Source organism: Trifolium pratense, linkage group LG1, assembly GCF_020283565.1.
Source record: "Trifolium pratense cultivar HEN17-A07 linkage group LG1, ARS_RC_1.1, whole genome shotgun sequence".
Classification (NCBI taxonomy): domain Eukaryota; kingdom Viridiplantae; phylum Streptophyta; class Magnoliopsida; order Fabales; family Fabaceae; genus Trifolium; species Trifolium pratense.
In genome coordinates, this window is record NC_060059.1 from 11312221 (window position 1) to 11323585 (window position 11365).

Below are 11365 nucleotides of genomic sequence, written 5' to 3' on the forward strand. Positions count from 1 at the left end.
TGGAATGCGATTCTCTGCTGACGGTCCAAATTTTTACCAATTTTCTAATTGTTCCGTGGAAATTGCAAAATTGATGGGCTAATTGTTTAAATATTGTTAGAAGTTTTCATTTAAGAATTTCTCATAATATATAGAGAGAAGGTAACAATTGTGCTGATAAGTTAGCTAATATGAGTTTTGTAATGGGATTATTTGCTGGGATTTTTTGCCCAATTGCATTAGGGATGACTTTTTTCGTAATAGAGCCGGTCTCCCTAATTTTCGTTTTTGTTGATCTTCTTTGATGGGTTTGGTGTAGCCCCCATCTTTTTTGTTTTCTTTATTTGTTATCAATGTTATCTTTGGGGTGTTGTTGTTGATGGTTGGTTTGATGGTGTTCCGACTTTGTTAGGATATCATCAAATCATTTTATCACTTCTACATTTTCAATGAATGAATCAAGATGCCAAGCAAGCTTCCCAGAACTGCTTGTTTTTTTCCATCTCATCCATCGGCTCATCAAAATTAGTCGACACACACGATTTTTCTTCTGATGATGATGTTGTTGATCATGAACCTCGTCGTCATCATCATCTTCTTCATAATATGATGTTCCATAAATAATATCTCTCTCTTCATTATGATCTTCTGATCTTCTTGCAAGACATGGCATCGTCATTATCATCATCACCATATACCAATGATCTAATACTTATTTCACAATCCATATTATTAAAGTTGGGAATATCAAAATTCAGCTAATTCAGAATCACCACTTACTTCAAAACGAAAGTAATAAGAAAAAACAAATCATTATTGTTGGTTCTTCTTCTTCCTATCCATGAATCTCTGTTTTTCTTTTTGACTTTTTGAGAATCCTACAACCACTCTTGTACAATCGTGTCACTCAAAATAAAGATAGAAAAGAAAGTATTAAGCAAAATAAACGTGGGGTTTATTGTTTGACACTTTTAGTGACAGATACCGACATGTACCACGCTTTTGTTTTGTTTATAGCCTCCTCCAAATTGGACTCAATTTTGTAACTACGTACTGTAGTTATTAAATTAAGGGAAAGATAGAATGCGGCTATGCCTATGAGTATGTTTGGTGATGATTTTCTAGATACATTGTAACTATAGCATAACAAAAAACAGTGTAACCTTCTAGAAAAGGTGCTACTATAGAATAATGATGGACAATGATTTAACGTGAATGGATTCTCCTGCAGCCTTATCTTTATTTATCCATATATTTATATATATAAAGTTGTTGGTTACGTGATTTAACTTGATTTGGAGAAGAAACGTGTTGGTTATGTGTAGGGTCTCGTTAATATGTGCATATAGGGTACATGATAAGGTATCTTAATATAGAAATTTAACATTTAATGATACAAGATATTTAATGCTTGAAAAGTTAAAATGCACAAATTCTAAGACATAATTTCTATTTTTACTACCTTAACATGTGTCATATATGCACATGTCATATATGCACATGTTAATGAAGAAGATACTAAAGTAACTTCAAATCTGATGTATAAATAAGTTTTTTAAATGTATAAGCATCGATATATATAATTCCTAGATAGTTGTGCAACCACTAATCTAACCACAGTGTATGAGTATGACCATAAACCGTTTTCATAGTGACATGACAATTTATGGATTACCAACTTATTTTGGTAGATGCAATAGGATTCATTGTAATCTTTTCGAAATGTATAAACACATCTTTAATATATATCTATCTTATATTTACATCACTTTATTATATTTTTTTTTAAGGAACATCACTTTATTATTATTATTTTGTTTTTATTGATGTTATTATTATAATTTTCATAATACTTATTGTTTCAATTTATACGAATGATTTTTCAACATTATAATATAAAATACCGCATAACATCCGTGCATCGCACGGGTGTGGGACTAGTATTGATAAAAATGAGTACACGTAGTTTTATTTAAGGAGTAATTAGTAAAATGGTCCCTTAAAGACATTTTTTGTTTCCGATTGGTCCCTTAAAGAAAAAAAGGTCCAAATAGGTCCCTTAAAGAAAAAAAAGTCCGAATAGGTCCCTTAAAGACATCTCCGTTAATCAGTTTGGTCCTATTTAGGGACCAAACTGATTAACGGAGATGTCTTTAAGGGACATATTCAGACTTTTTTTTCTTTAAGGGACCTTTTTGGACCTTTTTTTCTTTAAGGGACCAATCTAAAACCAAAAATGTCTTTAAGGGACCATTTTACTAATTAAGCCTTTATTTAACCGTTTTTATGCAGCTATCTTAGAAATCTTCAGATCAATAGAGAAAATGATCCTTATTCCTATTAAATATTCTTGGATCAGATCCCAAAAGCTAGCTCAAAACGTGAGGTTGCCCTTACGTATTTATACATTTCACATTCCGGGAACCTAAGCAGTGGTCCTGGGTTAAATGCCCACGTTGCAGTCCTTAACCCGGCTCTGATACCATGTTAAATATGCTTGGAACTCATCCCCAAAAGCTAGCTCAAAGGGTGAGGTTGCCCTCACATATTTATACACTTCACATCCCGAGAACCTAAGCAATGTGGGACTTCAAACAATCTCAAATAACACAACAACACATTCAACACCCACCCTCACGCCTAGCGTGATCCTGGGTCAAATGCCCACATTGCAGTCCTTAACCCAGCTCTGATACTATGTTAAATATGTTTGGATCTCATCCCCAAAAGCTAGTTCACCCTTGCTTAGGTTCCCGTAATGTGAAGTGTATAAATATGTGAGGGCAACCTCACCTTTTGAGCTAGCTTTTGGGATTAGTTCCAAGCATATTTAACAATTTCAACTCTTTGTAGACTTTTCGTTTGCATATATTTTATTTGTTTTTTTGAAGCATATTTTTTTTTTTGTTAGTAACAGATAGATGTTAGTAACGCTAGATGGCGCGGGTCTCTTCTAACTTAATCAAGATCCTGTGTTCGATCCCTGACTTAGACATGCAGCAATGTTAAAATTCTTAAGAAGAGTTTGTCACTCATTTGGGTCCCACAAGGCTCAAGCGATTAGTTTTTGCAGTTGCACGCAGATAATATATACCCGGTTTATAAAAAAAACCACTTGACGCCAGTTGATGGTAGAATTTTTTTTTCTAACTTCCATATCAAGGTTAGTAGATTTGATAATTTGGAGTTTATCCGATATATAAATAAAAATTGATCAAAAATTATTTCTTCTAAGAATTTAAATTTGAATTCTTGAGAATAATTTGTCTATTTTAATTAAATTCATTAACCACTTGAAGGGACATAGCTAGGGTTAAACTAGATTTAGCTTTCATTCAATTGTGTGGTCTATCTAAAATTTTCTTAATGATTCTATTGTTTTTAGTAAATCGGTGAATGTTGAACAATTGATGAACAAAATTAAAATTCGGTCCGTGAAAATGGTTTCTTGATAAGACCTCCGGTCATTCTTGTACTTTCTACGAGTTGTGTGCTTGATCACTAGTCTTGTGGCGCTAACTGAGACGGATTAGTTTTATGCTTGGTTTGAGGGCTTGCCGGACCTTGGTATATTCTATTTTCTTTTTAAATATTTTCTTGTATTTATTCCCTTTTCTTGATCTAGTTTAAGTACTTCTGATACTTTTTGCATCCCTTTCATTTTCTTTATAAAATATCTTTTGCCATTTAAAAAAATAAAAATCAGTTGAGCTCGATCACATAGTCGTTGATAGTTGAAATGAAAAAAAATGAGTAAAATAAAAATTGGACAACATGAATTGAACACTAGCGATTTACGTATGAAACAAATTAATCAATAAACTATACATAAGTACCATTCATTCAATTAATAATAATACATTATATGACAAGAGGGACAAAAGGCTAAGGTAAGCTAATTAAAAGCCTTCTAATAAAAAAAGGCTAATTAAGCAAAATGAGTATATTGGATTAATCAAGAGGCCAAACAAGCTTCCCAAAACAGCCTGTTCTTTTCCATCTCATCCATAGACTCTCTCCCACCTGAATCAAAATTGGACACATACGATTTCTTCTTCTTCTTCTCATAATATTGTTGATCATTATTCACCTCATCATCATCTTCATCATCATCTTCTTCACAATATGATGTTCCATAATTACCAACAACATCTCTCTCATCATCATCATCATCATCATCATCATGATGTTCATCATAAGACTGATCATCATGTTCATCATCAGCAGCAGATGCAGATGCAGATTCATCGTAGCTGCAAGACAAAGCATCGTCATTATCATCATCATCATATACCACCGATGGCCTTGCTATTTCCCAATCCATATTCATATTGGAATCATCACAATTATTATCAGCTTCAGAATCACCACTAGCTTCAAAACGAACGTAAGAGAAAAAATCATTAGTGTTGTTTTTCTTCCTATCCATCGATCTAGTAATTAGTATGATGTGTGGGGATTGTACAATATATAATATATAACCACTCTCCTCTAACAAGGGTATATACGTAGTATCTCACAATATTCAAGAAAATGAAGTAACTAAAAAATAGAATTGGCAAAATAAACGTGGGGGTCTATTAACCTATATATACTGTTGACACTTTTTGGTGACAAATGAAATTAAAGAACCGACCAATATTGTTTACACGTTGATAATGAATAGTTAAAAGGCTCCTCCAAATTGGACTCAATTTGTTAAATCAATCAATAAATAATGAAAAGGATGCGCACCCGCACGGCTATAGTTGGTGTGATGGTTTTCTAGAAACATTGCAACTTGCATAGTACTATAATATAAGCCAACACATGCTCAATTCTACAAATATACTATATGGACAAGTGGTATAATATAACGTGAATGGATTCTCCACACTTGTCTTAATTTTATCCATATTTATCTATCTACATAAATAAATTAATAAAAGTTGTTGGTTACGTGATTTAACTTCATTTCGGTTGTTTGTGTAAAAAACTTAGAATTGAGAATACTTACAAAACCGGCTTGTAAAGTGAGGATTGCCTCTGGTTTATAAATACTTAGTCAGACCATATTGCAACCGATGTGGGACTTCTTAACACCTCCGCTCGCGCCAAGCGCTATGGGCTTGAGGCGCGGATATGAATGGTGGAGGGCCCGATCAGAAACCTGATTGCAGGCGGTCCGACGAAGTGGCCCAACAAATCGTGGATAGACTCTAATATCATCTTAGAATTGAATATTAGGTCTAACTCATCCTTACAAAACCGACTTATAAAGTGAAGATTGTCTCTAGTTTATACACACTTAGTCAGACTATATCACAACTGATATGGAACTTCTTAACAAAAAGTTTATAACTTGATTTGGGTTACGTTAAAAAAAAAAAACTTGATTTGGGTTGTTCAAAATAAGTAATTTATGAACACCCGAATTTGTTTATTTAGTTGGTGGTGGCGTGAAACGGTGAAAGATTTGTATGTGCAGCTGTCATATTTAGTGGCTAATACTAAAAGTAAATAAAGAGTAGTATTTTTTTAGAGTATACTAAATGGTAAAAAATAGTGAATAGTTGATAAGTTAGATTACGGTGGATGAACTTATAGCGGATAGCTTATAAACTAGCTTTTAACTTATAACGAATAAGCTAATTGATTGAATTTGTAGTGTTTGGTAAAATTAACGATTAAGCTAGCTTATAAGTATGGAATGATATAAAAAAGATATGTTTTAATTAATATTTAATTTTTTCAAGTAAGATGATAGGGGTAAAATTGGAAGAAAATATGATAAGCTATAAGCTACTTGAAATAGTGTTTAAAAAATAAACTATAAGCTAGTAAACTAAATTATAAGCTCTTTTTTAAAAACTATTACCAAACAGAGCTTATAGCTATAAGCTCAATATTTGGCCTTATCAAACAAAGCCTAAATATAATACACTAATGTTATTTGTTAAACAAATGCAACAAAAAGTCACCGTTTAATCTTTGCAAAAAAAAAAATGAGAGATTTAAGTAGTATGCAATCAGCTTTAATGTAATAAAAAAAAATGCAAGAAATGTATTGACGCTTGACAATTTCTTCAAAATCCCACGCAATTTAAATAACTCGTCAACCAAAATTATAGAACCAGCAGAACTAAAGTATAAGAAACTAGACTGCAACATTTGAGAGAGAAGTCCCTTCTTAATCTGGGGGTTGAGCAATATTATTTTCTCTATAATACAGTGATGTGATGGTGATAGAAACAAAAGAATCAACATCCTTTTGTTTATACTAATACAATGGTGGTGGTATCAGAAGGAGCAAAACAATAATCACTTAAAAGGGTCTGCATAATTGTGAGTAAAAATATGATCTGGTTGGCTCTCTGGGAACAAACCTCAAATCACCAATGTAGAATGTAGATATTAACTATCGAAAAGAATTCCCCAACCGCGGCTTGAATGCAAAAAGAGTAGTTATTCAGCACGTCAAGAATCAGTATAGTCAGCAGTGGAGACTCCTGTCACTAAATTGCGTCCAAGCCAGAATGTTTCCTTAGCTCCTCACATAATATAAATGTAATTGTGGTTTGTGGTCCTAATCTTGCAAATATTGTAAAGCCCCTGACAAAAGGTATCACGTGAACATTTTGCATGCTTTGAGTTTATAAGTCCCATTGATAATTTTCAAGAGGTCTTACAAGAACCTCGGATGTTAGATAGTGTATTAAAGTTATGGATGAAGTAAAACAAACTAGCTCGATGCAAAAATGCATACCAAACATAAAACTCACCCTTTGTAAAGTGCCCTTGGACCCTCCTTAAGCAGGACCTGAAACCACAAATAAAAATGCACTAAAATATCAAAATTGAATGCCATACGAGAAAATAAATCATTTGTTTTCTTCATTATTGGGTTATATGGAAGTCACTTCAATATCACTCCATTATAAGCTAATCATTAAGAATTAGGAAAGCCAAGTCAGAGTCAAAGAATGCATGAAAGTAGTATAGAACTTATATAGCACAGTACCAAGTTTTGAACTAAAGTCAAGCACTTAAAATAAAGAAGCAAAGATTGGTATAGAACAAACAAAGTACTGCTGGTTTGGGAGATGAGAAAACAATGTTAATACCTGGTATGCACAGTTAAAGCCATTTTTATATATTCTACCACCCTTGGATTCTCGTTGCAACATGAGACGTGTTTTAACCATATCCACGGGAGCAGTTATGAGGGTGCTCAGTATCCCTGCAACTGTGCTGGAGCTGTATAAGGTACATAATACAATTAGCTAAGTTACATCAGATAGTGGAAAACTATTTTGATTTCAAAATAATGACAAAATTCAAATGAATTCAGATTTGTCTGGTGACTGATAGGAAGAAAAATCGCAATCTGATGCTATAAATCTTTTGCCTTGCAGAGATCAAGGAAGAATCAGATTCATTGAGTATGTTTTGCAGATTAGCTGCCTAATCTTGCATTTGCAAGAAGCTAATGTCAAGACACTAATCTGTGATCTTCTAGTCACATAGCAACAATTCCAACTGGTACCACTAATCCACCAATTTCCCGCATCCCTTGGTGTTGTATTATATAGCATTACATGCCTTTAAATATTTCAGTCCCAACTAATCTCACAGTTACTATTCTCAGTCCCAACTAAACTCACACTTACTATTTAACTTAATCTCCCTCAACCTACACCTATGACCTAACGCGTGCCAAAGTGGAAAATCACTGTTTCAATTAATGAGATGAACAAAAATAGCTTTATAACAAAATATGCACTTCAGTTTCAATGTTATAAGCAAAATAAAACATTAGTAATGCAAATTTCTTTCTTCAAGATTCTTCGCTATTTTAAAGTTGTTGCCCACATGATTTTGGTCAATCATCAGGCTCTAATGATACTTCATTAACTTTGGTTCAGTCTGCACTAAGAAAGATATGAAGAAATAAAATTGACGGGAGAGCCATACATCAGATGTAGATGAAATCCTTCTCTGAGAGATGTCCACTTGACTAGAATCTGTATAAGGAGGAAGCAAAACAAGTTATTAAAAAGCAATGATTTATTTGAAAATAAAGGTAAAAGTAAATTAGGCGGAGGAATAATAGATGAACAAAAACTTACCTGCTTGGTTTCATCATAAGTAGCCAACTGGGATGCGGTCAAGGCAGCTGCTCTGGCCATGGCAGGGCCCACCCCCTTCCACAGAGCTTTGATTCCCTCTTCAGATATAGTCCTCCGAAGCTCTACAATTGGTCCACTCTTTCCCATGTCTGAACTCATTTGCAAACGCACCTGATTGCAGGAATATCATTTTTGTAGGACAAAATAAAAAAATAATACTTACGGTATTAGAAAAAGATGTGATAGCTCACCTTGAGAACTTCCATTGGATTGGTCAGTGCAGTTGCAAAAGCACCAGCAAACATTCCCGAAGCAATTTTAACTAAAACATTGGAGGAGCCAAAAGCAAGATCACACGCATGCTTAGAAGGTTCATACAAACCCAAGCGTAGTCCTCCATAAACCACTGACCTTGTTAAAGCAGGTGTCAAACCCAGATACAAAGACTTAGGTCCTTCATTTTTCACCACACTTAAAAATAATTGTCCCTGGAAAATTGCTTAATTGACAAAAGTTTTGTATTATAATGTGATAGATAAGCTCTAAAGAGGAAAGGTTGAACTCAGTGAACTACCATTCCACTCAAAGGACCTTTCTGACCAACAAGTTGCATTTGTAGCCTCACTTTCAATACATCTGCATGGCATGTAGAAACAAGTTAAATATATTTAAAGATTTGTTTTATGTTCTTCCAAAACTCAAATAAATGTGTTTCTTCTCAACACATTAAAGGACTCAATGTAAACTACACCAACTTAACGATAACATCATTACTATAGTTATTGATTTCATTTCTTATGTCAATAAATTTTCAATTTGACCCACATTTTAGTGTTCGACAATGCCTTAAATAAGATTAACTCCAGTAGATGGAACCTATGAAAAACTAAAAAAGACAATTTGGCCTGCCCCTTATGAAGTAACCACCTAAAATCTATCCTCAATATATTAAGCATCATAACATTGTTCTTTTGCCATCACTTTCAGCCACCATGTAGACAAATTTGGTGACAAAAATCAAGAGCTAACATGGCAACACTTTAATCTCTAAGGATCCAATTGAGGGATTACTCTAAAGTATTTACTATTATAATGGTAACAGTAAATTTGTTTGTTTTCCATTACCTGTTAACTCAATATTATAGCTCGTAATTTAGCTCAGTTATCTGTTACTGTTGGATCTATGACTTATCAAGGGCATGCCCCTATGCTAGTCGAAAATATCTGTATCTTGTTTTTGTTTTCAATTAACTGACGGCTGTTTACTGTCAAAAGAAAAATATTTCTTTTCCCACTCCTCCAAACCAAATAAAGAGGATCCATCCATCCCCTCCCAACATTTGTTTTTTCCCGTCTGTTAAAATCACTCCTCTCTGTTCTTTAAATTTTTATTTTTTTTTGTTGATAGATGAAATGGCAAAACCATTGAAAACTCACACACACAAAGTGGAGGGATCGGAGTTCGAACCCCAGTCATGACATCCAACACTAGCAATTTCAGCATTTCTACCAATTTGAGCTAGGATTTGTGGACCTCTATTCTTTCTCTATTCTTTAAATTTAACAGTCTATAAAGTTAGAAAGTTAAAAATTAAGAGATTATAACCATTAAAGAGAAAACCAATTACCAAAATAATATATTTCTATGTTGTGATGCATTTACATGAATTTTGCTACAATATCAAACACTCATCAATGGTTTCCACTCTAAAGTAAATCCCTACCAAATGCAACCTCATTGTTAATAGAATTGAGTCTCGAAATCTATCTATATAACAGAAAAAGATGAAATTGAGAAGCAGGCACTAACTGACCTAGAGGATGAGTAATTGATGTAGCAATTGCGACGGAAAGACCACTTGTGGCAAAGTGATTGAAAAGAGTTGAAGGGGACGTAGACCAATTCTTCTTCTTTTCATCATTCTTCGCGGCTCCTCCTCCTCCTCCTAACAAATCACGCACGGGAATGCATTGTTAGTTGTTATGTTTGGGGAAATGGATAAAACAACCAAACTCGTTCGTAACAAACCTGAAAGTGCGGAATTATCGGAACTAGAATTCCCAGACATTATTCTCTATCTATGATTCTATGTGTATTTACAGTAGCTTTCTACAAGCAGAGATCTATGTTATGCTCCCTTTACCATTGATGAGAGAATCACGCGAGGGAAATTAAATGAGGCAAACAAAAACACATGTTCCTATACTTGTAGTTGATAATTTAATTTTTAATTTAATCTGAAATAAAGAATTTTATTTTTTATTTAAAAATTTATGTATTATGAATATTAGTTTAAAAATATAAAAAACAGTTAATATATTTATTATTTTTAAATTAAAAAATTAAATTTGAATATTATATGATTCATAGACGATTGATTTTTTTATTTCATTCTTATGAATTAAATATTACTATTGCAATGCCTTTTCAATAACGGATAGCACCAATAACTATGTACTTATCAATATGTATTGTAAAAAATAGTATTTTTCATGTATTAAATATAACTATTTGAATTATGTATGTTATGTGAAAATAAATATTATATAGATTGAAATACAACATGATTGTAAATTTTAACTCATCATTTTAATTTTAAGAAATCTTTATTACATTTATGTAAATAATATTTATCAAATAATTTATTATATTGAAATGATCATATAAAATTTTGTAATCATATACAAATTGTTTGTCAAAATATAATTAGTATGCTTGGTCTCTCACTTGTTTTTATTTATTCTTTTGTATTTTAATATGTTATTGAGACAAATAAAAAATAACGATATTGATGTATAAAAAAAAAAATAACGGTATTGAGCGACGTAACATTACTCAAATATTATACCTAGTGTTATTTGAACACATAACCATAAGTGTAGCAAAGACAGAGCTAGAATAGAGTCTGCTTAAAACAACAAAAATTGAAATAAGAAGGAAAATATCAAATACGTATAATTCAACAAAAATAAATGAAAATCATATCTTCTAACAAAACATTTACGCAAAGCAGAAACCCTATTGAAGAAAGCTATTCAGGAACATAAAAAACTTTCATATTACCAAACTTAAATCACAATAATATAAATATGATTTAATTGTTTGTTGCACAAAAATAATTATTGACATACGGTTGAAGTAATGCAACTAATTAATATTCGGGAACACCTTTACCATCATAAGGGCATTTGGTCTAGTGGTATGATTCTCGCTTAGGGTGCGAGAGGTCCCGAGTTCAATTCTCGGAATGCCCCTTTTTTTGTTTTTTTCACACATT

The 11365-nt window shown here is 32.7% G+C and overlaps 2 protein-coding genes and 1 non-coding gene across 4 annotated transcripts; 1 reads left to right on the forward strand and 2 right to left on the reverse strand.

Moving 5' to 3' along the window:
• Positions 1–3934: 3934 nt before the first annotated feature.
• LOC123888346 (prostatic spermine-binding protein) lies at positions 3935–4408 on the reverse strand. Its single transcript, XM_045937383.1, has one exon. The coding sequence runs from the start codon at positions 4406–4408 to the stop codon at positions 3935–3937; it is 474 nt and encodes a 157-aa protein (XP_045793339.1).
• Positions 4409–6039: 1631 nt separating this feature from the next.
• On the reverse strand, positions 6040–10250 carry LOC123919136 (mitochondrial substrate carrier family protein ucpB). 2 transcript variants are annotated; one of them, XM_045971327.1, is made up of 9 exons: positions 10117–10250; positions 9902–10033; positions 8662–8723; positions 8339–8575; positions 8088–8258; positions 7933–7982; positions 7083–7215; positions 6741–6778; positions 6040–6570 (listed from the first exon to the last, which is right to left on the reverse strand). In XM_045971327.1, exons 1-9 carry the CDS (start codon positions 10154–10156, stop codon positions 6474–6476), a joined length of 960 nt encoding a protein of 319 aa, XP_045827283.1. In that variant the 5' UTR covers positions 10157–10250; the 3' UTR covers positions 6040–6473. The 2 variants fall into 2 exon arrangements, with proteins under 2 accessions (XP_045827283.1, XP_045827290.1); XM_045971334.1 differs by having other exon boundaries at positions 9902–10030; positions 10117–10243.
• Positions 10251–11270: 1020 nt separating this feature from the next.
• On the forward strand, positions 11271–11342 carry TRNAP-AGG. Its single transcript has one exon. It is a non-coding gene; the product is annotated as a tRNA-Pro (tRNA).
• Positions 11343–11365: the final 23 nt, after the last annotated feature.

What these genes read in the sequence shown, in the direction of transcription:
- LOC123919136 (XM_045971327.1), bottom strand. Translation starts at nt 10,156, where the DNA reads ATGTCTGGGAATTCTAGTTCCGATAATTCCGCACTTTCAG. An exon ending in CTTATGATGAAACCAAGCAG is followed by an intron (nt 7,983 to 8,087) that starts GTAAGTTTTTGT and finishes CTCCTTATACAG; the next exon opens with ATTCTAGTCAAGTGGACATC. An exon ending in GGATTTCATCTACATCTGAT is followed by an intron (nt 7,216 to 7,932) that starts GTATGGCTCTCC and finishes TACCTTATACAG; the next exon opens with CTCCAGCACAGTTGCAGGGA.
- LOC123888346 (XM_045937383.1), bottom strand. Translation starts at nt 4,408, where the DNA reads ATGGATAGGAAGAAAAACAACACTAATGATTTTTTCTCTTACGTTCGT.